General features: G+C 56.5%; 1 protein-coding gene across 2 annotated transcripts in view; it reads left to right on the plus strand.

Annotated features, from left to right (window-relative positions):
- CARM1 (coactivator associated arginine methyltransferase 1) overlaps window positions 1-21,963 on the plus strand; it is a 40,790-nt gene that overhangs the window by 17,601 nt on the left and 1,226 nt on the right. The window contains exons 2-15 of one of the 2 annotated variants that reach the window (XM_059389030.1): window positions 7,002-7,127; window positions 8,719-8,825; window positions 9,781-9,885; window positions 11,616-11,726; window positions 12,820-12,997; window positions 15,125-15,215; window positions 15,397-15,478; window positions 19,969-20,054; window positions 20,245-20,334; window positions 20,796-20,933; window positions 21,019-21,108; window positions 21,195-21,307; window positions 21,403-21,480; window positions 21,731-21,799. In XM_059389030.1, coding sequence (XP_059245013.1) covers window positions 7,002-7,127; window positions 8,719-8,825; window positions 9,781-9,885; window positions 11,616-11,726; window positions 12,820-12,997; window positions 15,125-15,215; window positions 15,397-15,478; window positions 19,969-20,054; window positions 20,245-20,334; window positions 20,796-20,933; window positions 21,019-21,108; window positions 21,195-21,307; window positions 21,403-21,480; window positions 21,731-21,799 — 1,464 coding nt within the window. The remainder of the gene's footprint in view (window positions 1-7,001; window positions 7,128-8,718; window positions 8,826-9,780; window positions 9,886-11,615; window positions 11,727-12,819; window positions 12,998-15,124; window positions 15,216-15,396; window positions 15,479-19,968; window positions 20,055-20,244; window positions 20,335-20,795; window positions 20,934-21,018; window positions 21,109-21,194; window positions 21,308-21,402; window positions 21,481-21,730; window positions 21,800-21,963) is intronic. The other variant, XM_059389031.1, reaches the window with a different exon arrangement.

Genomic DNA, 21,963 nt, shown 5'->3' on the forward strand with positions numbered 1-21,963 from the left:
CACCAGACTGTCGCCCTCCACCCCCACCACGGGTCCAAGATGTCCCCTGAGCTCCTCACCGCCCGGCTGCAGATCTAAGGTTCCCAGGGCCCCTCCTCAGGCTCAGTGGATTTGCTGGAGAGGCTCACAGAGCTCGGAAACCGTTCCCTTCCTAGAACGGTGGTTAATGTAGACGGGATAGAACTCGGGAGCAGCCGGAGGAAGAGGGGTGTAGGGCAGGGTGTGGGGAAGGGGCGCCCCCTCCCAGCGCTGACTCGTGCTTACAGCCGGGAAACTCTCTGAGCCCCGTCCTTTGGGTTTTATCTTGATGGAGACTTTATACGCAGGAATGATTGATAAGTCCTTAGCCATTGGAGGCCTAGGAGGGGGACTGAAAGTTCCAGCCCTCTAATTACTCCGTTGGTCCCCCTGGCAACCAACCTCCATCCTTTGGGGCTTTTGGAGAGTCGCCTCATTAACATAGACTCAAGTGGTCCAGGGGGGCTTTGACAGACTCACAGGAGACCCCTTTATTGTTCTTATCAGCTCAGGCACTCCCAGAGTCCTGGGAGCTCTGTGCCAGGTGTCTGTTCAGTATAAATCACAACATGCCAGCCTCCTTTGCAGTTCCTGCCTTCCCATGGGCCTTTTTTCCTCTTGCTGGAGAATTCGTTCCCACTCTTCATCCCAGCCGCAGTCAGGTGCCGTCTCTAGGCTCCCCTGGGGCCCCTGTGCCCCGGCAGCTGTGCCCGTTACTTGCGGGTCCTCGTCACCAACCCCCCCCCCTGCCCCGGCTGTCCTCACGTCCTCTGGGATGGGGAGGGTAACTCCGCCTCTCGATGTCCGGTGAGCCAGCAAGGCAGTGGGCGGAAAGGGCTCAGCGCCCAGCCTCTGCGCTGCCAGGGTTCTCGATGCACTGCTGGCTGTGTCCAAAAGTCGTGTCGGCATACGGCCGCGCTCGCTTGCGTATGGTCTGCGTAGAGGTGAGTCCTAGCAGCAGGGACTCTGAGGCCTGCCAACCCCAAGTATTTACTCCCTGCTCCTTTACAGGGGAAGCTGGCCGACACTTACCCCCAGGAAGCACAGGCGTGTTGTGCAGCGCCTTGGTTGGGAGCACAGACCCTGGTGCCGGTCAGCTCGGCCACGCATATGCTGTGTGACCTTGAGAGAGACTCTTTACCTGTCCGAGCCCTGTTTCCTCATGGATAAGTGGAGCAGTAGATGGACACAGAGGTGCTCTGAGGGGTAAAGACAGGACAGAGTGTGGCTCCTGGAGAGTGCTGGTGCAGTGTGGGATGCCAGCCCTATCCCGGTCTCAGCGAGGGGTGGGTGGGTGCTGGGCCTGGCTCCCTGGGGCTGCTTGGAGCTACAGGGGCCTGCCTTCTTGGGGAACAAGGTGCAGGAAGGTTCTCCTACCCTGGGATTCCCATCAGCACACCATGAGCATGCTGGTCCTGTGTTTGTCCCTGGGGGTTCTGGTCCCCAGTCCCCTGGCATCGGAGCCTCAGCGGGATGCCCTGCAGCAGAGCAGGTGGGAGGCCGACCCGAGGTGCCAGGCTGGGGCCAGGAGCGGGCTGGGCCCGTCTGCGGCACGATGACTACTCCCGAGTCCATGTGTGTTTCCCGCGTACTCCTCTGTTCAGACCCTGCTTTGGGAGGAGAGCCTCTCCAGAGAAGCCAGCCTGGGAGGGGGCCCCTCCCGAGCTCTGCTGCCCGATCGTATTACTGCAGGGCAGAAACCCCAGCTCCGCTGACCTCGATCACCAGGAACCCAGCACAGCTTCGTGGTCAACAGCTCTCCCTGTGGTCACCCCCGCCGAAATCATCATAGCAGCCTTCAAAGCCCTCTCCCTCTCCCTGTCCCCCACCGCTCTGGGCCCTGTGCTCCCAGCCCCTCAGTACGCTGCCCCTGCCCATATGATAAGGGCAGATGGGTTTTCTCATTGGGTTTCTGGAGGCGGGGCACAGAGTCACTCCTGCCTCTTCCATGGCTCACCCAGTGATGGCTGGATAAAGGGGCGACTAGAGCGGAAAGTGCCAGTCTTTGAGTTACCAGGAGCTTTCCTGGCCAACAGAGGCACTCCTGTGTGTGTGTGCGCACGCGTGTCTGGGGTGGGGGGAGTGCGTACCTAATTGCCACTTCTGGGTCCAGGCTCTAGACCTCTTGCCTGGGGGGAGACGCTGTCTTCCAGGACATCCCCCCATCCTGTCCCAGGGAACTGGCCAGAAGATGGGGTGTGTGTGCTAGCTCTGCTCATCCGGGCCTGGGGGACCCTGGGCAGCGAATGAGCAGAAGCCCCTTGTGGGCTGTCCCCTGGCAGGGGTAGACAGCGCCACCCCCACCAGTCCTGTCCCGAGGGCCCATCCTAGTGAGACGGCAGAGTAGGCAAAGGGGAAAAGGCTTGTGCCAAGGCTAGGAGCTGGCCTACGGTGAGACTGTAGGGGTGATGAGTGAGGGGTGTGGGTCACACAGGGCCTTCCAGGAGCTTCGATTTCTGAGTCTTTTAAATACATGGAAGAAGGGGCGCCTGGGTGGCTCAGTCAGTTAAGCATGTGCCTTTGGCTTAGGTCATGATCCCAGGGTCCTGGATCGAGTTCCATATCCGGCTCCCTGCTCAGTGTGGAGCCTGCTTCTCCTGCTCCCTCTGTGCCTACCAGTCCGCCCACTTGTGCGTGCTCTCTGTCAAATAAATAAAATCTTAAATTTTTTTTTATTTTTTTTAAATAAAATCAATACATTTTAAATAAGTAAAATTATTTTAGTATCAATTAATATAAATAAAATTGATAAAATTTTAAGAATTAATAAATTTTAAATAAATCTAAATTTTAAAAAAGATTTTATTTATTTGACAGAGAGACAGCAAGGGAGGGGACACAAGTGGGGGGAGCGGGAGAGGAGGAAGCAGGCTCCCCACCGAGCAAGGAGCCTGATGTGGGGCTCGATCCCCAGACCCTGGGATCATGACCTGCGCAGAAAGCAGATGCTTTACCCACTGAGCCACCCAGGTGCCCCTAAATAATGTCTTAAATAAATAAATGGAAGAACATGGTTCAGCTTTTTTTTTTTTTCCTTTGGTTTGTCAAATAGTTACCAAGCCCTTCCTGTGTTCCTGGGACTTGTCTGTGGGGTGGTGTGGCCGTGACTCTCACAGGGGGCAGGCTCCACGGGCCACGGTTGCCTCTCCACAGTGGGACAGTTCAGGTCACTGGCTTCCCTGGACACGGCCAAGCTCCCCTTGGCCACAGGTCCTCGTGGTGGCTCGCCCAGCGCCAGCTCCCAGGGGGCGCCTCGGGCAACTGGTCGGGTTGCCAGGCTGCATGGGGAACAGAGGCGCTCCTCCTCCGCTTGCTGTTCCCCTGGTGCCACCGACAGATTGGCTTTATCTCCCGCCCCAGGAGGGCCGTAGAGGGCGGCACCGTGCCAGGGTCCCTTCCTGGGACCCACTTCCGGCTGCATGCGGGAGCCATGGGGAGCCCTGGGGGACGGTGGTCAGGGGGCTGGCTGCGCCTTCCTCCCAGGACGGGGGCACCTGGCTCCGGAGGGGTGAGGAGGGCTGGGCCCAGGTCTGGTGCTCAGACTACAGGAGGGGAGAGCTTGGGAGCCATGAACACCAGAGGCCCTTCGTATCTGCGTTCATGCGCTGGGAGCACTTTTCTTTTTCTGTGGAGATAAAATTCACATAACATAAAAACAAATCACTTTAAAGTGTACATTTCAGGGGTATTTAGTAGATACACAGTATTGGGTGACCACCACCCTTGTCTGGTTCCAGAGCGTTTTCATCACCCCAGAGGGAAACCTTGAATCCATTAAGAGGTCCCTCCCCATTCGTCCTCCTGCCAGCCCCTGACAGCCACCAGTTTGCTTTCTGTCTCTGCGGATTAGCGGATTCTGGATGTTTCATATAAAAGGAATCACATGTATGTGGCCTTTTGTGTCTGGCTTCTTTCAATCACCATAATACCTCTGAGCTTTATCCGTGTTGTCGCCCGTGTCAGGATTTCAGTTTTTTGTTTTTTGGGTTTTAAGTTTACTGCTTTATTTATTTAAAGATTAAATATTTTAATTTAATTTAATTTATTTTTATTTTTATATTTTATTTTATTTATTTAAAGATTATTTAAAGTTTACTTTTTTATTTATTTAAAGATTTTATATATTTATTTGACAGAAATCACAAGTAGGCAGAGAGACAGGCAGAGAGAGAGGAGGAAGCAGGCTCCCAGCTGAGGAGAGAGCCTGACACGGGGCTCGATCCCAGGACCCTGAGATCAGGACCTGAGCTGAAGCCAGAGGCTCAACTCACTGAGCCACGCAGGTGTCCCAACTTATTTATTCTTTTAGTAATTTCTACACTCCGCATGGGGCTCAAACCCTTGACCCCAGGTCAAAGAGCTGCTCTGTCTCCTGACTGAGCCCATCAGGCGCCCTGGGACTTCATTCCTTTTTATGCGAGCATAACACCTCTGTGCGTGGGTCTGCCACATCCTGTGTGTCCGTCCTGCAGGTGACGGACATCCGAGCTGTTGCGACTTTCTGGTTCTTGTGAATAGTGCTACTTGGAATATTTGGATACGGGTGCTCGTTTGGCTGCTTCTCTCATCTTTTGCGTACTTTTGCGTACGGACCCAGGAGTGGGGTGGCTGAGTCAAATGGTAATTTTATGTTTAACTGTTTGAAGAACCACTAGCTTCTCTTCCACAGCGGCTGTGCCATTTCACATTCCCACGTCTCTCACAGGGTGCGAGGGTTCTAGTTTTCACGTCCTTGCCAAGACTTGTAATTTTCCCCTACTTGTTTTAAATTATAGCCATCCTAGTGGGTGTGAAGTGCTGTCTCCATGTGGTTTGATTTCTGTGTCCCCGATAACTCATGGTTTGAGCATCTTTTTATGTGCTTGTTAGCCAGTCCTGTATCTTATTTGGAGAAGCGTCCATTCAGGTCCTTTGCCTATTTTTAAATTGTGTTGTTTCTCGTTGGGCTGCATAAATTCTTTATATATTCAGGACACTATCTTTATCAGGCATATGATTTGTAAATTGTTTCTCCCATTCTGTAGGTAGTCTTCACTACTCTTTTTAAAGATTCTTTTTGAAAGAAAAAATTTTATGTACTTATTTGAGAGAGAGACAGTGAGAGAGAGCATGAGAGGGAGAAGGTCAGAGGGAGCAGCAGACTCCCCATGGAGCTGGGAGCCCGATGTGGGACTCGATCCTAGGACCCTGGGACCATGACCTGAGCCTAAGGCAGACGCTTTACAGATTGGGCTGCCCAGACGCCCTAGTTTTCACTTTCCTGATAGTGTCCTGTGATCACAAAAGTTTTTCAGTTCTGATGTTCAGTTGATCTAGTTTTGCTTTTGATGTCACCTCTAGAAGTCTTTTGCCAAATCCAAGTTCAGGAAGATTTACTCCTCTGTTTCGTCCTAGAAGTTTTACAGTTTTTAGCGCTAATGTTTAGGTCATTGATCTAGTGGAATGAGGCTTTAGTTGTGGTGTGAGGTAGGGGTCCAGTTTCATTCTCTCTCATGTGAACTTCCAGTTGTCCGTGTACCATTTCTCAAGATGATTTTCTTCCCATCGAATGCTCCCGGCACCCTTGTTGAATGTCAGGAGGGCCTGGCCGGCTCAGTTGGTGGACTGTGGGACTCCTGACTTCGGGGTTGTGAGTTCGGGCTCCACAGTGGGTGTAGAGATTACTAAAAACAACAACAACAAAAACTTAAGGGGGGTGCCTTTGTTCTTTCTCAAGGTGGTTTTGGCTTTCTGGAGGGCCTGGGACATTCCACTACATGCGTGCCGATGCTGGTGTCTGTACGCACAGTTTGTAGTTGTCTGTTTGATGAGCACAAAGGCATGTTACCAACATCACGAGAATTCACTCTTGGTACTTCCCCGCTTCTTGGAAGAAAGAGAGCATGATTCTCCAGAACCACATGCTGTTGTCACACCTGGGTCATTTCACGTTGTCACACCTGCACACTCACGTCCCCTGCCCCCCATCGTCCTCTGTAGCTTGTGAAAAGGTTTTCATGATCTGGAACCATCATGAGAGGACCAGAGGAAACGCTTTTGCCAAGCAGACGACACAGATGGCATGTCTGTCCTGCTGCCCCCCACTAGGACCTCGGTGGCTTATTGGTCTGTCCTGTTTCTGGTGCTGCCAAGCTTCACCATGTGGCTGGGGTTGGGGGCAGCGTGTCCTGCACTTGTTGAATGAAGGAGCGGGACTGGTGGTGGCGGCAGCTTGTGGATGCCGTGATCCCTGTGTGCTGGGCCCAGTGCCTGCCCCACCTTTAGCCCCATTTGATGGATGAGAAAACCAAGGCTCAGGGAGACGGAGTGACCTGCCCAAGTCCTACAGGGAGCAGTGCGGGTGGGGCACGGGCCCAGGCCGTCTGGCTTCAGTGGCTGCGCTCATAATCCCGGCGTCGCATCACTACGAGAGGGAAAGGAGTCCGGTGAAGGAACAGAGGCACCCCCAGAAATTCTTTCTTGACCCCCAGCCACCCCGCTCAGGGGTGAAGGCCCACTGTCCCCCCATGTAACAGAGCAGAATTGGTGCATTCCCACAAGACTCCCTCAGCGGGGCCTATAGGCGACCCAGCGCAGTGCCACCGTATGACCCAGGGCCTGGGCCCCAGGAGCTGCTTCGTGAGGGAACGTCCTGGCAGAGGTGCCCCCAGGCTGGGAGGTCCTGCTTGGGCCCATGGCGCCTGGCCACCCCTTACCTTACTCTCAGCCTTGGTCCCTCCGTGCACAGCCCTCCTGTCCATTGGCCACGCGTTGTCCCGCCTTCCCCGGCCATCCCTTCTTCCTCGGCCTGGGCCATGCGGGCGGGCCCATGAGGCAGGCGCTCCCTGAGTGGGCTGTTGGGTACCCCCGAAGCATCCTGGGGGGCTGTGACAAGAGGGAGGTGGGGGGCCCGGGACACGACTTGCACAAATTCGGCGGGCGGGGAGCCTCGCTCGGCTGGCCCTAGGAGCTGCTGGCTCATGCGCACCTCTCTCCTCCTGCAGATGAGGACGTGTGTGTGTTCAAGTGCTCGGTGTCCCGGGAGACGGAGTGCAGCCGCGTGGGCAAGCAGTCCTTCATCATCACGCTGGGCTGCAACAGCGTCCTCATCCAGTTCGCCACGCCGAACGGTACGTGACCCTTTGTCCTGCCGGCGCTTGACCCGAGGGGGCCTGGAGCCTGGTGGAACCGCGGCCCATCCCTCTGTCCCAGGTCGCCGTCACAGATGATGCCCATGCGGATCAGTGTCCGTTGTCACCGCCCGGACCATTCCGCCCCAGACCATCCCTTGCTGAATCCTTTGGGCCCTTCTTGGCTCGGCTCATACAGCCATTCCTTCAAGAGGCCTGTCCCCGACCACCTGGCTGCCCCCCAGGGCTCATGGAGGAGCCCTTGGGGGGCTTTCTGGGACCTGGGCGTCCTAGAAGTGGAGGAGGGGGCAAGACATGGTCCCGAGGCACAGAGCCCTGTTCCGAGTGCACAGAGAAGCCACGGGAGGGTTCTAAGCAGACTCTTTTTGGGGTTGCTAGATACAGGCTTCCCGAGGAAGGCTTGGTGGTCTCCATGCCACCGCTGGTGGCTCGTGGTGATGAGGTGCCTGGAGTTGGAGAGCGCGTGAAGGTGTGGCAGCCCAGCCTGGTCACCGTCACCAATGCCCAGGAGCCCCCAGCTGTCCTGGTGCCACTGGAGGAGGAGGTGGTGGGGGAGGGGGATAGAGGAAGCAGCCTGGTGACTGACCCCCTCCCCACAGAGGCAACCCCCCGCTCTGTTCCCCTGCCTGCACAGACAGCCCCAAGTCTGCCTTTAAACCAGTCTAGGTCCTGCCAGTCTGATCCTGCTCTGGATATTTAGTTGACTTTTTTCCCTTTTTTTTTTTTTTTTGTTTAAAGATTTTATGTATTTATTTGACAGATCACAAGTAGGCAGAGAGGCAGGCAGAGAGAGAGGAGGAAGCAGGCTCCCTGATGAGCAGAGAGCCCGATGTGGGGCTTGATCCCAGGACCCTGAGATCATGACCTGAGCCGAAGGCAGAGGCTTTAACCCACTGAGCCAACCAGGCGCCCCAACTTTTTTCCCTTTTAATTCTCTCAGTTTTTTGAATCGAGGTAAAGTACAGGTAGCGAAAATGTGCCACTTGCGAGGCACAAGGGCCGAGCGCGGGGCCCTCCCGTGTGCTTCCGCTGCTGTGCGGCTGCCCTGCTGTCCGCCTCTAGGACTTCATCTGCCCAGGCTGCGCGCCTGCAGTCTTTAAAAGCTTGCCTTACAGATTCTGTTCTGCTTTGAAAACGCTGTGTTCAAAGACACATGGCGAACTTGGCCCTCGTGACCATTTTGAGTGTACGGTCCCGGGGCAGCAATTACCTTTACGTTGTGGATCAGTCCCCCCACCCCCCGCTGCACCCCACACAGACCCCGCCGGGAGCCGCCGGGTGCACTCGCTGTTATTTGGCTGGGGCAGACCCGCAGGCCTTGACCGTGGCTCGGCGGGTACGCGTCCTCCCGAGGCTTCGGCCTGGCTCGTCCCTGCCGGCCACACAGAGCATATGGGACGCCGGCCTTCTTGTGGCGGCCGCCAAGGGGCAGGTTGGGCTGGCTGCCTTCTCCAGTCTCAACACTGGGAAAGAGCAATTGCCAGGCTCGAGTGCTCAAAGGGAAGAGCTGGGGTGTGCACTTAGACCGCCCCCCGAGATGCCCACGCATGACCTGGCTTTCCCCTTCCAGATTTCTGTTCTTTCTATAACATCTTGAAAACCTGTCGGGGCCACACCCTGGAGCGGTCGGTGTTCAGCGAGCGCACCGAGGAGTCCTCTGCCGTACAGTATTTCCAGGTGGGTACCCGTCACCCCCCCAGCCAGGCTGTCACCACCGGGTGGCCCCTGGGAGGCCGCGCGGTGCAGGGCGGGCCTACCCGGGTTCTCGTCCCGGCTCTGCCCCTCGCTGGCCACGTAACATTGGGCAGGTGTCCTTCACTTGCGGGGCCTCAGTTTCCTCATCTGTGAGACGGAGATGCTAGGGCCTGCCTAGGAGGGTTGCTGGAAGCATGTGAGTGCAGGTGGAGCTCGGGACCACAAGCGCTCAGAGTCACAGGAGCACGGTCACACCAACCCCGTGCTGTAGGTCAGGCCCGGGTCCAAGCTCTTTGACGTGCACAGAGGCACTTGATCCTCCCAACAACTCTAGGAGGTAAGTACTATTATTGTCCCCATTTTACAGATGAGAAAACTGAGGCTCAGAGAGGTTAAATGACTTGCTCCAAGTCACACAGCTATTATGCAACAGAGCCAACACGGGAAGCCAGGTCTGCCTGATGCCAAAGCCCGTGGCCCGGCGCAGGTGCCACGCTGCCTCCCGCTCGCCCGTTGTCTCACAGAGAGACCCCGCACCACCTCACCTGTCTGGCGCCCTGAGTTCTAGGGCTCTGTTTTGATCGACAACTCTGCTTCGTTGGGGACCCTAAGATGGGGCAGGCCGTTCCCCATCCCAGGACCCCTTCCTTGGCACATTCTGACTTCTGCTGGGCTGGTGTCCAGGTCCAGGCAGCACCCGGCTGCCTACTTCGGCCGTGGTGACGGTGGCGGTGTCCTTCCCGGGGGCCACTCTGGCTTTCTGCTTCCTTCCCTGGAGTGACCAGCAGCTGCCAGCAGGGCCCAGCTCGGTGGAGGGGGTGCAGCTTCCTGAGGGAGGTTTGTGCCCCAGTGGGCCCTCCTCTGTCACAGGGCCTGCCGGGGCCTCGGCCATCTGCGCTGCCACGTGCCTTGTGCCATTGGCCTGTCTCTGTTCCAGTTCTATGGCTACCTGTCCCAGCAGCAGAACATGATGCAGGACTACGTGCGGACGGGCACCTACCAGCGCGCGATCCTGCAGAACCACACAGACTTCAAGGACAAGGTAAGCGGGCCTGGCACCCGCTGGCGGAGCCCGGCCTCCCTCCGCTGTCCTAAGCACCTCTTCCCTCTGGCTTTGAGCCGTGGTGCTATGTCCTCGGCCCTGATTACGTTTTTCTTTGCTCGTTGATTTGATCTTTAATTTTTTTTCTTATTACAAAAGCTAACTCTGCTTTTTATGTAAAAAATAAAGTAACCCGGTGTATATGATGTAGGCAGGGAAAAGCCTCTGTCAGTTTACTGCAAACCCACCGCTGCCACCAGTCAGGGACCCCCCCACTTCTAGCAGCGTATGCATTTTTAATTTAGTTAATTCAGTAGTTTACAAAACAAGATCTATTCTGTAGGCTCTTCATGTAAAACACTTTCTTCCACCTAATGCTACACCTTGGACATACTAGTAAGTCACGTGGATACACTGTAATATATCTAGTTACTGTCCTAGTTGCTTTAGAAATCTCTTTTCTCTGGGGCCCCTGGGTGGCTCAGTTGGTTAAGTGCCTGCCTTTGGCACAAGTCATGATCCTGGAGTCCCGGGATCGAGTCCCACATCGGGCTCCCTGCTCAGCAGGGAGTCTCCTTCTCCCCCAGACCCTCCACTTTTCGTGCTTTCTCCCTCTTTCAAATAAATAAATAAAATCTTAAAAAAAAACCCAAAACTCTTTTAAAAAAAGAAAAATCTTTTTACTCTTACCAAGTAGCATATACTCATTATTAGAAAGAAAGACAGGAACCTCGCTGACTCAGCCAGTGGCACCTGTATGTGACTCTCAAGCTCAGGATCATGAGCAGATCTCTCGACCCCCGGCCCCGACAGTCCGAGTGCCCCGACTGGGTGCCCCTGCTGGGCTTGCTGCTATCCGCAGAGCAGGTCTGCTCCAGAAAGCTCATGCGCGGCGCCCCCAGAAATGCTGCCTTGATTCGGCCCCTAAGGGAGCAGTCGGTCCAGTCCCGGGTTAGGACAGCCAGCCACACGCAAGCCTGGGCTCTTCTGAGGGTCCACATCCTGGGGGCCGAGTGGCCCTTGGGGTGCCGGGCAGCTTCCCCGCCCCAGCTGAGCTGTCAGCATACAGCCCAGAGATCCTGCACCGACCCCACGACAGCCCCCCTCAGGGCTCCTTTCCTGCCTGTGCGAACTGCTGAGGTCCCGGAGGGACACCTTTTCACATCTGCAGAGGACCACAGCCCTTGGCCCAACGAGTCAAGAGATGTGCGCTTGGGCCGAGTGGAGCCTTCCCTGGGCACTGCTCCTGTTGCTGGGATGCCCTGCAGGGTCAGGGGTCAAGGGCCACCCCTTCCTGCCCCATATGTAGGCCTGGCTGGTCTTCCCTGAGCCTTAGCAGTTGCACGGCAGGACTCAGGGGTGTCCTTGGCGAGTGCTCGCTCCCAGAGGAGTTCCAGGCCTGCTCGTGACCACCCGGTGTCTGCAGTGCTGTGTAGACCGATCACAGCTCAATCCCTTCCTTTCTGAATCTGGCCTGAGAGTGTCACGGTCTGAACAGCCTAGCAGTCTTCAGAAACCACCCCCGCCACCCTCGGATCCAAATGAGGGGCTCGCATGCATCCAAGTGGCTCTCAGAAACCAGCCGCAGGCGCGGCCAGCCGGGGCTGCAGGGCCCAGAGTGCCACCCGGCAGCGGGGGCCCCGACGGAGCGAGCACCCGGGCAGGCTCGTCCCTCGCGATCACTGTCCGCTTCACTGGTGCCGTGTTCTCCCTGCCCCCTCCTCCTCCAGATCGTTCTTGACGTTGGCTGTGGCTCTGGGATCCTCTCGTTTTTCGCCGCCCAAGCTGGAGCGAGGAAGATCTACGCGGTGGAAGCCAGCACCATGGCCCAGCACGCAGAGGTCAGCAGCCCGCCGTGACCCCGGCCTGGCCTCGCCCTGGAGCTGTGTGCCTCTCCCCGCCTGCGGAAGCCGGCCCTGCCAGGGCACGTGCTCCCCGGGGACGCTGCTTCTCTGTGGTCTCTTGTGTCTAGAACCTACTGGCTGAGGGAGGGAGGGGCTGGGCCTGAGGTGCTGTGTCCTCCAGGACAGGGCCCGGGCCCGTCTGCTGTCTTCAGAGGCTGCACAGCCTCCTGATTCAGGGGGTGGACTGTCCCGGCGAGTGGCCCTGCTCTGAGCCCCACCCCCCACATTTGTGCAGTGTGGGGAGCAACAGGGTTTTGTTTTCTTTTCTCCTTTCCGAGCCCTGAAACCTTCATTCGCAAGGTTCAGAAGCTAAAAGCTGCAGAGGGTAAACAGCAGATGGTCACCCCACGCCCCCAGCCCGCAGGGCCCCCCCACCCCGCAGGAGCCGGAGAGACCTGTGTGCAAGGTCTCCCGAGCTGTCCCGGGTTCCGCGCGCTGGCGGGTGTCCTCCTGTGACACAGCCCAGCACACGTGGTCCTCTGCTCCCGGACAGCCTGTCTGGGATGGTCTGTGTTCCCACAGGACGAGCTTCCTCACTGTCGCGAGTGGCTTCAGAGCATCTCTTGGCCCGGAGGGCGGTGTGGGGGGAGCGAGAAGGGGGGACCACTGTTTGTCGCCATCGACCTTGGGTCCACTCTGTGATCTTTGCGCCAAATCCTGACGCACGTGTCCGCTCTGTGCTGTGTGGTCCCATCTGTAGGACACGTGCTTAGCACTGGAATCACTAGGTTGGGTGCGTCCAGGTTTAGCTTTGGTGACTATAGCAAAGCCTGCTCGTCCTGTCTCCTCTCATCAGCTTTTGTCCTTGAAGGGGAGAGGTGACCTCGGGGCTGGAGCCGGAGTTAGCGCCCGACGGGCCGTGGCTGCTGATGGCTGTGGTTAGGACACCAACATGGAGGCAGCAGATTGGCGGCCGCGCGTGTGTCGCAGCCGTCCCCTCAGAAGAGGGGTCTGGGAACGACCCATGGTGTGGCTGGGGGCAGAAGTCCCCATGACCCCTCTAGAACCCCTCCCTCCCCCCCACCCACAGGTCTTGGTGAAGAGTAACAACCTCACGGAGCGCATCGTGGTCATCCCCGGGAAGGTGGAGGAAGTCTCGCTCCCCGAGCAGGTGGACATCATCATCTCGGAGCCCATGGGCTACATGCTCTTCAACGAGCGCATGCTTGAGAGCTACCTCCATGCCAAAAAGTACCTGCGGCCTGGGGGTGAGTGTCCCTGCTGGCGCGGGCGGCAGCTGGGCCGGGGTCCCGCAGAGCCCCTGGCTGCTGCCTGGTCCGATTGTGGTTCCTGACCCTGCCTGCCTGTGTCAGCGGCCTGTGGGGCCGGGGACATCTAGGCCTTTACCCCTGAACCCCACCCGACCCCAGCTGGCTGTGGCTTCACGAGTCCTGGGCCAGACATCTGCCAGCCCGGCCCAAGTACAGAGCCCCCCGCTCCAACCCCAGGTCCCCAGAGACTACCACAGATGACAGGGGGGAATCTGTGCCCTGGTGTCGTGGGGACCTGTGTGGCTGGGAATGGGGGTTGCGGTAGGTCCAGAGGTGTTCTGCGGTGGCCGCCTTCCTGGGGAGGCCGCCTTCTGTCTTCATCCCAGCACCACAGACCTCACCATGGCTTGGCAGGACCCCGAGCTCCTCTTGAGCCGGGGAGTCAAAGGAGGGCGTTCGTATGTGTTTGCGGGTGGGCCGGGGGCTCCCGGGTATCAGGGAGCAGCTGTCTGTGTCACTGTGCCTGCCTCTCCATGTGGCTGGGTCACGGGCTGTTCAGATCTCCTTATCTGGGTCACTGGGGGTCTGTGCGTGGCCGCCACGAACATCTGCTGGTGTGTCCCATTTCCGGGCATGGTTTGGGGTTTGTGTATGTATCTCGAGTGTTTCTGTACAAGTAGGAGGTTGTGTGTGTGTATGCACATGCGTGCGTGTAGCCTGGGAGGACCGTGGCCAGGAGGACTGGCAGGACCCTTGGGGACCAGGGTGCTTCTCTGGGGGAAGCACCACTTTGGTCCTCAGGCCTCCTTGGATCTGGGCTGCAGGGCCCGGCCTCGGGCTCCGCCCCTGGGGGAAGGACGTGGGCAGCGCCTCCCGCAGCCGTGGCCTGTGTCACGCCTCTGAGCGGGAAGCCAGGCCACGTGGGGGGTTATCCTGGACCCGCTCTCCTCCCTTTGTGTCCTGAGCTGAGCTGGCTGGGGTGGGGGCGCCCCAGCAGAGTGGGCTCCTCTTAGAGGATGTCAGCCCCGATGGGGCTCCAGCTCTGGTGGCCCCGGCGGCTCACGCGGTTGTCAAGCAGCCTGTCCACTAGGAGGCTCGGGGCCGGCACCCCCCACCCCACCCTCCGCCCTCAGCCTGCACACGGTTTGTCCCACCTCCGGATGCTCCGTGGCGGGCTGAAGGGAATCCCCTCCCCAGCCAAATACCTTGAGGTGCTCTCAGAGCAGGCCCCCTTGGCCCCGCTGCCCCAGGGCGGTAGCCGTGTCCTCCTGGCAGACGGCCTGGAGTGTGGCCTCCCAGCCCGAGTCGCGTGCGCCCCTCCCCCATCCCAGCGGCTTCAGCTGAGCCTGTAGCCCCGTCGAGAAGGCAGAGTCCTGCCTCCAGGCCCCCCTCGCCTGCATAGGAGGGAGGGAGGCCCACATCTGGAGACCAGGTGACCCAGGGCCTGAGTTCCCCAGGCTGGTGGGGCCTCCTGAGCCCTGGTGCTCGCTGCCGCTGGCTCATCGGGCTGTTCACCGAATCAGTCCGAGGCAGGACCCTGCCCTCCCGCCCCTTCCCCTTTCAGGCCATGTCGCAGACCGGGGCAGCCCAGTGGCCCCCTGTACGCCAGAGCTTGGGTTCAGTGAAACCCTCCGCCCAGCCTCTGGTGTCATCTGAGGGCCAGACAGTGTAGCCAAGGCCTCACCTTTACTCTGTCCAGAGAGCTTTGCCGCACCTTCCCTGGCTGCGCGCCTGTCCGTGGACGACGGCACCCGCGAGACCCCGCCTGGCGGACAGCGCGGGGACCCGGAGGCCTGCCTGTGCGCCCCAGGCCCCGCTTGCTTGCCCCTGAGGCTTTGGCAGGTGCCTTCCTAGCTCCCCGCCCTAGTCGTGGAACAGTAGGACAGGCCTTCCTGCCTCCCTGGCTGGCTGTCCGAGTGTGACGAGTCTGTGCGCGTCTAATGTTCATCTTGGCTCGGGGGAGAGAAGGTGCTCACGACCTCTGTGTCGTGCGGACATGCCAGTGAATGAGAGAGAGGCTGGGCAGTCCCAGGCTTGGGCATCGTGGGGCCATTTGGAAGCTCTGCCAGGCCCGTTGGGATGCTCCGCGCTGACGGCAGCACCCCTCCCTGCCCCCACCCCCAGGAAACATGTTCCCCACCATTGGTGACGTCCATCTCGCACCCTTCACGGATGAGCAGCTCTACATGGAGCAGTTCACCAAGGCCAACTTCTGGTGAGTGTGACCTGGGCGTCCTGCCTTCTCAGGGACAGCCCGCTTCTCGCTCTCTCCTCATCCTCAGTAGGACCTGAAAGACTTGGGCTGAATGAGGGCCAGCTGGGAGAAAAGGCAGCCTGCCCCACCTGTCTCTCCTGCTGCTGGTGACCTTGCTGTGGGGCATGGGGGCTTTCTGCAGGTACCAGCCATCTTTCCATGGAGTGGACCTGTCAGCCCTCCGAGGTGCTGCGGTGGACGAGTATTTCCGGCAGCCTGTGGTGGTGAGTGGGGCACCCAAGGCACTGTTGCAGTTAGCACTGGGCATGGCCCTCCTCTGGGGTGACAAGAGGAGGCCATGGTCTTTCCTGTCAGGCCTTGTGCAAGCTGTGCAGCCCTAGGAAAGCCACTGTCCCCGCTGAGTTCTTGCTTCGGCTGAGACACAGAACTCTCACGTAGGAATGTCGGGGGAAAGTGGCAGTGCATGGAGAGTGTTTCACGCGCAGTAAGCATGCGGGATGCGCCGGCTGCTGCGGGCCTGGTTCCTGGTGAACTGATTTTAATTGGTTTTAATCGAGATTTTTGAACTGACCCAGATCCGTGGTTCAAAAATCAAAAAAATATAAAACTGAAAAGTGTATAGGCAGACAATATTTTTTGTGTATCTTTTCGGAAGTTTTATATCTAAATGTGCATATACAAATATGTGTATATGTATAAATACACACACACACAAATACATCCATATGTATATAATCCTTCTCAAAATATAGCATAATCAACATACTCTTTTTCTTCCTATGGTCAGAGAACATACACTGTATGTTCCTTTGAAATTTGTCTACCGTTGCTTTATGCCCACTTACATGGTCTCTTTTGGTTAAAGTTCTGTGTGTACTTGATAAAAATGTGTATTTATCACGTGTCGAGTACAGTGTTACATTGTCAGGCCACATTAGTTAATCATGTTGGTCAAATCTTGTCTGTCTCCTAATGTTGGGTGGTGGAGGGAAGGTTCTGCTTTTCCTATTGCCGATTGTAGATTTCCCATTCCTGAGTTTTTGCTTTATGTTTTTAGGCACTAATTTATTAGGTGCATACAGGTTAGGATTATTGTATCTTCCTCTTAGATTTATCCTTTTGTCATCATAAAAAATGTTCCCTTTTTTCTCTCAAGTAGTACTAGTTGGCCTAAAGCTCCCCACCCCCATTTTTTTTTCTTTTTCCTGTTAGTAGTTCAGCTACCTTGGCTTTCTTTTTGGTTAATCTTCATACAGTTTATGTTTTTCCATTTTTCTATTTTCAACCTTTCTGTGTCCTTATTACTTAAGGTTTATTTTGTGGAAGCAGCACATATTTGGGATTTGTTTTTTAACCAGACTGACATTTTTTGTCTTTTGATTGCAACATTGAGACCATTTTACATTTGATGTGATTACTGGTCTTTATGGGTATAAATTTCTCATCTTTTTAAAATTCATTCTAAATTAAAAAAAATATATATTATTGTTTCCCCCCACTTGATGTTTTTCACTAGTTTTGGGAGACTCTTGGGCACTGTCTCTTTAAACACTACCTCTGCCCCATTCTCTTTCTTCTCCTAAGACCTTTTATCTCAGATGATTCTTACACTCTTTTCTGCATTTTCCATCCTTTTTTTCTCTAATTGCTTCATTTTTGTATTTCCTCCTGATTCGTCTTCCAGTTCCAGTCTTCTCTTTGCTGTTTAAGCTGATTTTCTAATTCCTTTTTTTAAAAAAGATTTTATTTATCTAGTTGACGGAGAGAGAGAGATCACAAGTAGGCAGAGAGGCAGTTGGGGGTGGAGAAGCAAGCTCTCTGCTCGCCGAGGAGAGAGCCCCATGTGGGGCTTGATCCCAGGACTCTGAGACCATGACCTGAGCTGAAGGCAGAGGCTTAACCCACTGAGTCACCCAGGCACCCCTGATTTTCTAATTCTTTTTTTTAAAATATTTTATTTATTTTATTATTTTTTTTTAAACTTAGCTCCTTTAATATGGAGAAGTTGTTTTTTTTTTTTAAGATTTTATTTATTTATTTGACAGAGAGAGATCACAAGTAGGCAGAGAGGCAGGCAGAGAGAGAGAGAGAGGAGGAAGCAGGCTCCCCGCTGAGCAGAGAGCCCGATGTGGGACTCGATCCCAGGACCCTGAGATCATGACCTGAGCCGAAGGCAGCGGCCTAACCCACTGAGCCACCCAGGTGCCCCAATATTTTATTTATTTAACAGAGAGACAGAGAGAGATCACAAGCAGGCAGAGAGGCAGGCCGAGAGAGTGGGGGGAACCAGGCTCCCCGCTGAGCAGAGAGCCCGATGCAGGGCTCAATCCCAGGACCCTGAGACCATGACCTGAGCCGAAGGCAGAGGTTTTACCCACTGAGGCACCCAGGCGCCCCTGATTTTCTAATTCTTAATTTCAGTTCCAGGATCTCATTTTGCTTTTTTCTTAATCTGTGTTCTCTGAAATTCTTCATTTTTTCTACCTTTTTTTTCCTTGTACATCTCTAGTTTCTGGTCACTTTTAGTATGTAGGTGCTAAGTATACTTCTCTTTTTTGTTTACTCTCAGTTTTTTCTTCTCATCCTTTGGTTCTCTCAGTATACCTGCTTATTGGATGCCGGAATGAAATATGGAGGCTCTGGATGATGTTTTCCCTCTCAAGGATTTGTTTTTCTTAAGGCAATTAGCCATAAGACATATTTTGAGGCTGCTTTTCAGACTCGACTTTTGCTGGGCTAATTCTTTTTTTAAAGATTATTTATTTATTTATTTCACGGAAAGAGAGAGAGATAGACAGATCACAAGCAGACAGAGAGGCAGGCAGAGAGAAGGGGAAGCAGGCTCACTGCTGAGCAGAGAGCCCGATGCGGGGCTCGATCCCAGGACCCTGAGATCATGACCTGAGCCGAAGGCAGAGGCTTAACCCACTGAGCCACCCAGGTGCCCCCATAAATAGTATTTTTTAAAAAGATTTTATTTATTTGACAGAGGGAGAGAGAGAACAAGCAGGGGGAGTGGCAGGCAGAGGGAAAGGGAGAAGCAGGCTCCCCACAGAGTAGGGGGAGCCCAACGTGGGACTCAGTCCTAGGACTCTGGGATCATGACCTGAGCCAAAGGCAGTCGCTTAACTGACTGAGCCACCTACATGCCCAACATACATAGTAATCTTTAAGTAAAAAATGATTTTCCAAAACTTTTCAGTGAGAACAATTGGCTTTTTTTTAAAGATTTTTTTTTAAACATTTTATTTATTTATTTGACAGAGAGATTGAGAGAGATTACAAGTAGGCAGAACAGCAGGCAGAGGGAGACAGAGGAGCAGGCTCCCTGCTGAGCAGAGAGACTGATGTGGGGCTCCATCCCAGGACCCTGGGATCATGATCTGAGCCAAAGGCAGCTGCTTAACCAACTGAGCCTCCCGGGTGTCCCTTTTAAGATTTTTATCTATTTGAGAGAGAGAGACAGAGATAGCAAGAGAGAGCATGAGCGGGGAGGGGAGGGAGAATTAGGCCACCCACTGAGCAGGGAGCCCAATGTGGGGCTCGATCCAAGAACCGAAGGATCATGACCTGGGCCGAAGGCCGATGCTTAACCAGCTGAGCCACCCAGGCGCCCCACAGTTGACATTTTTAATTTGCAAATCTCTTTAATGTTTGGCTTAATAGAAGACAGTTGGATTCTACTTCTGTGTTCAGTTGGTAAATGAACCAAAGAAAAAGGCAGAAAACATCTTAGTACTATCACGAAAATAGTTTTGACCTTGCGAGTGCTTTGGAAGGGACCACATTTGGGGAACTGCTGCTTTAGGGCCCGGCGGTCAGTGGTCTCAGTGCAAGCCTGGTGGCTGCTTCATGAGGGCTCCTCGTCCAGCACTCATGTGCGGCTGAACCTCCCCCTGGTCTATGAGCGTCTTCCGAGTGGCTCCTGCGTGAGTTCTCCACCTCTCAGCCCCAGGCCTGTGCGGCTCGGGAACTGGCCCACACCGCGGAGTGGGATCCCGTGCAGAATGCCCATCTCCTGTTTCTGCATTTCCCTTTTGTTCGTTTCTGGAGCCCTGGGATCCTAGCTGCCTTGGTGACCCTGAGTCCCCGTTTTGCTGTCCCCATCTCGGGAGGCCGCCAGAAGGTCCTGCCCCAAGGGGAAAGGCACAGGCGGAAAAGCGTGTCTCCAGGATCTTGGCTCCCAGAGTGGCGGCCGCCACTGTTGCTCTTCCTGACTCGCAAACTAGGCTCCCCTCAAGTATCCCCCCCCCCCCCAGTATTTTATTCAGCTGCTGTAGTTGCTCACAGGAGCGCCCGTCTGCTCTAAAGCCTCCAGCTTGGCGGGAGTGGAGGGCAGCACAGTCCCCCCGTTTGCTTATTAACTTAGTCCGTCTTGAGACCCTCCCCACCTGTTCACAGCCTCCCCGTCCTTGCTCAGTCTCTGACGGATGGGACATTGGTGGCGTCATTAGGCAGTTTCCAGAGCACGACTGGTTGTGTGTGTGCGAGCTTGGACACATCCACGCACACGTGTAGGTCAGACTCCCAGAAGGGGAGCTGCCAAGTCTCTAATGCACATGAATGGTTGAGAGCTGTCGCCTCATTGTCCTCTGTGGTGGCTCGAGGACACCCCACCCCGCCCAGCATGTCTGAGAATGGTTTTAGCCCAACGGCCTCAAAGCCGTGGCCAGACAGGGAGTGGGGCAGAGCTCACCCCTTCCCAGCTGGCCTTCGTGCCTGAAGCCAGGTCACACTGTGGTCTCTCTCCCAGGACACATTTGACATCCGGATCCTGATGGCCAAGTCTGTCAAGTATACAGTGAACTTCTTAGAAGCCAAAGAAGGAGATTTGCACAGGTACTGGCACCCATGCCCCACTGCTAAGCCTGGCTCCTGCTAGGGTCCAGGACCGGCACACACTCCCTCAGGCCTTCTCTGCCCCAGGGCGGGCCGGCAGCGGCCCCGGGACACTGCACCCAGCCACCCCTCTTCTCTCCTGGCTGTCCCTGTTTGGCTTCCCCAGCAATCACTGCACTTTGCCTTCCAGGATAGAAATCCCATTCAAATTCCACATGCTGCATTCCGGGCTAGTTCACGGCCTGGCTTTCTGGTTTGATGTCGCCTTCATCGGCTCCATGTGAGTGCAAAGAGCGAGGGTGTGCTCCGTGCGCCGCCCCGGCCCAGTCCCAGCGACTTCCCTGCAGTTGTGATCCCCAGGGTGGGCTCGGGGCTAGGACAGGACAGGACAGGACAGGACTGCTCTAGGCTCCCTGTCCCTGCAAAAGCAATGAGAGCTCCCTCTGAACCAGAGACTGGTGGTGGTGGTGGTGGGGGGCGTCTGTCTTGTTCTCAGTAACTGTCCCTCATGGAGCCCGGTCTCCGGCTCTTGGCAGAGGTCAGGGTGAGTGGGCCCATCCTCGCTGTGGTGTGTGCGTGTACATGGACGTGTGTGCATGGGCGTGTGCCTGGGATGCCCGGCCAGCCAGCGTCTCAGCTCTAGGGCCCCAGGGGACCCATCAGAAACACCTGGGGAGAGCTCGAGGCGCACAGGGCAGAGGCTGCAGCCTGGTCCTGCGTGTGCCTGTCCTTGCTTGGCAGAATGACAGTATGGCTGTCCACGGCCCCGACGGAGCCCCTGACCCACTGGTACCAGGTCCGCTGCCTGTTCCAGTCACCACTGTTCGCCAAGGCCGGGGACACGCTCTCAGGGACATGTCTGCTTATTGCCAACAAGAGGTGGGAGCTGCCACCCGGGGCTGGGGGAGGCAGGGGTCTGTCTCCCCAGCCAGCTCATGGCCGTCCTGCCCTGTCCTCTCTGCAGACAGAGCTATGACATCAGTATTGTGGCCCAGGTAGACCAGACGGGCTCCAAATCCAGTAACCTCCTGGATCTGAAAAACCCCTTCTTCAGGTAGGATGGGCCCGTAGCCTCCACAGGGGGTGCCCGTCCTGCCCTGCGGCCTCTCAGCCCTGCGCGCTGGTCTGTCTGTGCTGCAGATACACAGGCACGACGCCCTCGCCCCCGCCCGGCTCCCACTACACGTCCCCCTCGGAGAACATGTGGAACACGGGCAGCACCTACAACCTCGGCAGCGGGATGGCCGTGGCTGGTGAGTGGCCGGTGGGGGTGGGGCGGGGTGCTCCTGCTGGGGGTGGGGTGAGGACACGGCCTCCCCACCCCTGACCTCTCCGGCTCTGCACACAGGGATGCCGACCGCCTACGACCTGAGCAGTGTCATAGCCGGTGGCTCCAGCGTGGGCCACAACAACCTGATTCCTTTAGGTGAGTCTCCCCAGGGGCCTGGGGGCGGCGGGGTGGGCGGCCACAGTTCTCTAGGGCCTGGGCTCTCTGTACCACGGTCGCCGTCACTCCCTTCTCTTCCTGGGGCTCCGGGCAGAGGCCCCGCGTTCCGTTCTTCTCCGCGCACTCTGCAGCCGCCGCGCCCACCCTCCCCACCCCCTAGCGCCAGCGCAGGGCCGGCCGGGGGCGGTGACGCCGTCTGCCTTCCTTCTTCCTCCCTCTCGCTGCGCAGCCAACACGGGGATTGTCAATCACACCCACTCCCGGATGGGCTCCATAATGAGCACGGGGATTGTCCAAGGTAACGGCGGGCGGCGGGAGCGGGCCCCGTGGGTGTGAGTGTGTGGTCCCCCGGCCGCCCGCCTGCCCTCTCGCCTGCTGTCTGTCTCTGTCTGACTCTGCCGCGGGTCTGGGCGGGCGAGGGGGCAGGGCCGGCCCCTCAGCGCCCGTGCCACCCCCCACCCC

Source organism: Mustela nigripes, chromosome 2, assembly GCF_022355385.1.
Source record: "Mustela nigripes isolate SB6536 chromosome 2, MUSNIG.SB6536, whole genome shotgun sequence".
In the NCBI taxonomy this organism is placed as follows: Eukaryota; Metazoa; Chordata; class Mammalia; order Carnivora; family Mustelidae; genus Mustela; species Mustela nigripes.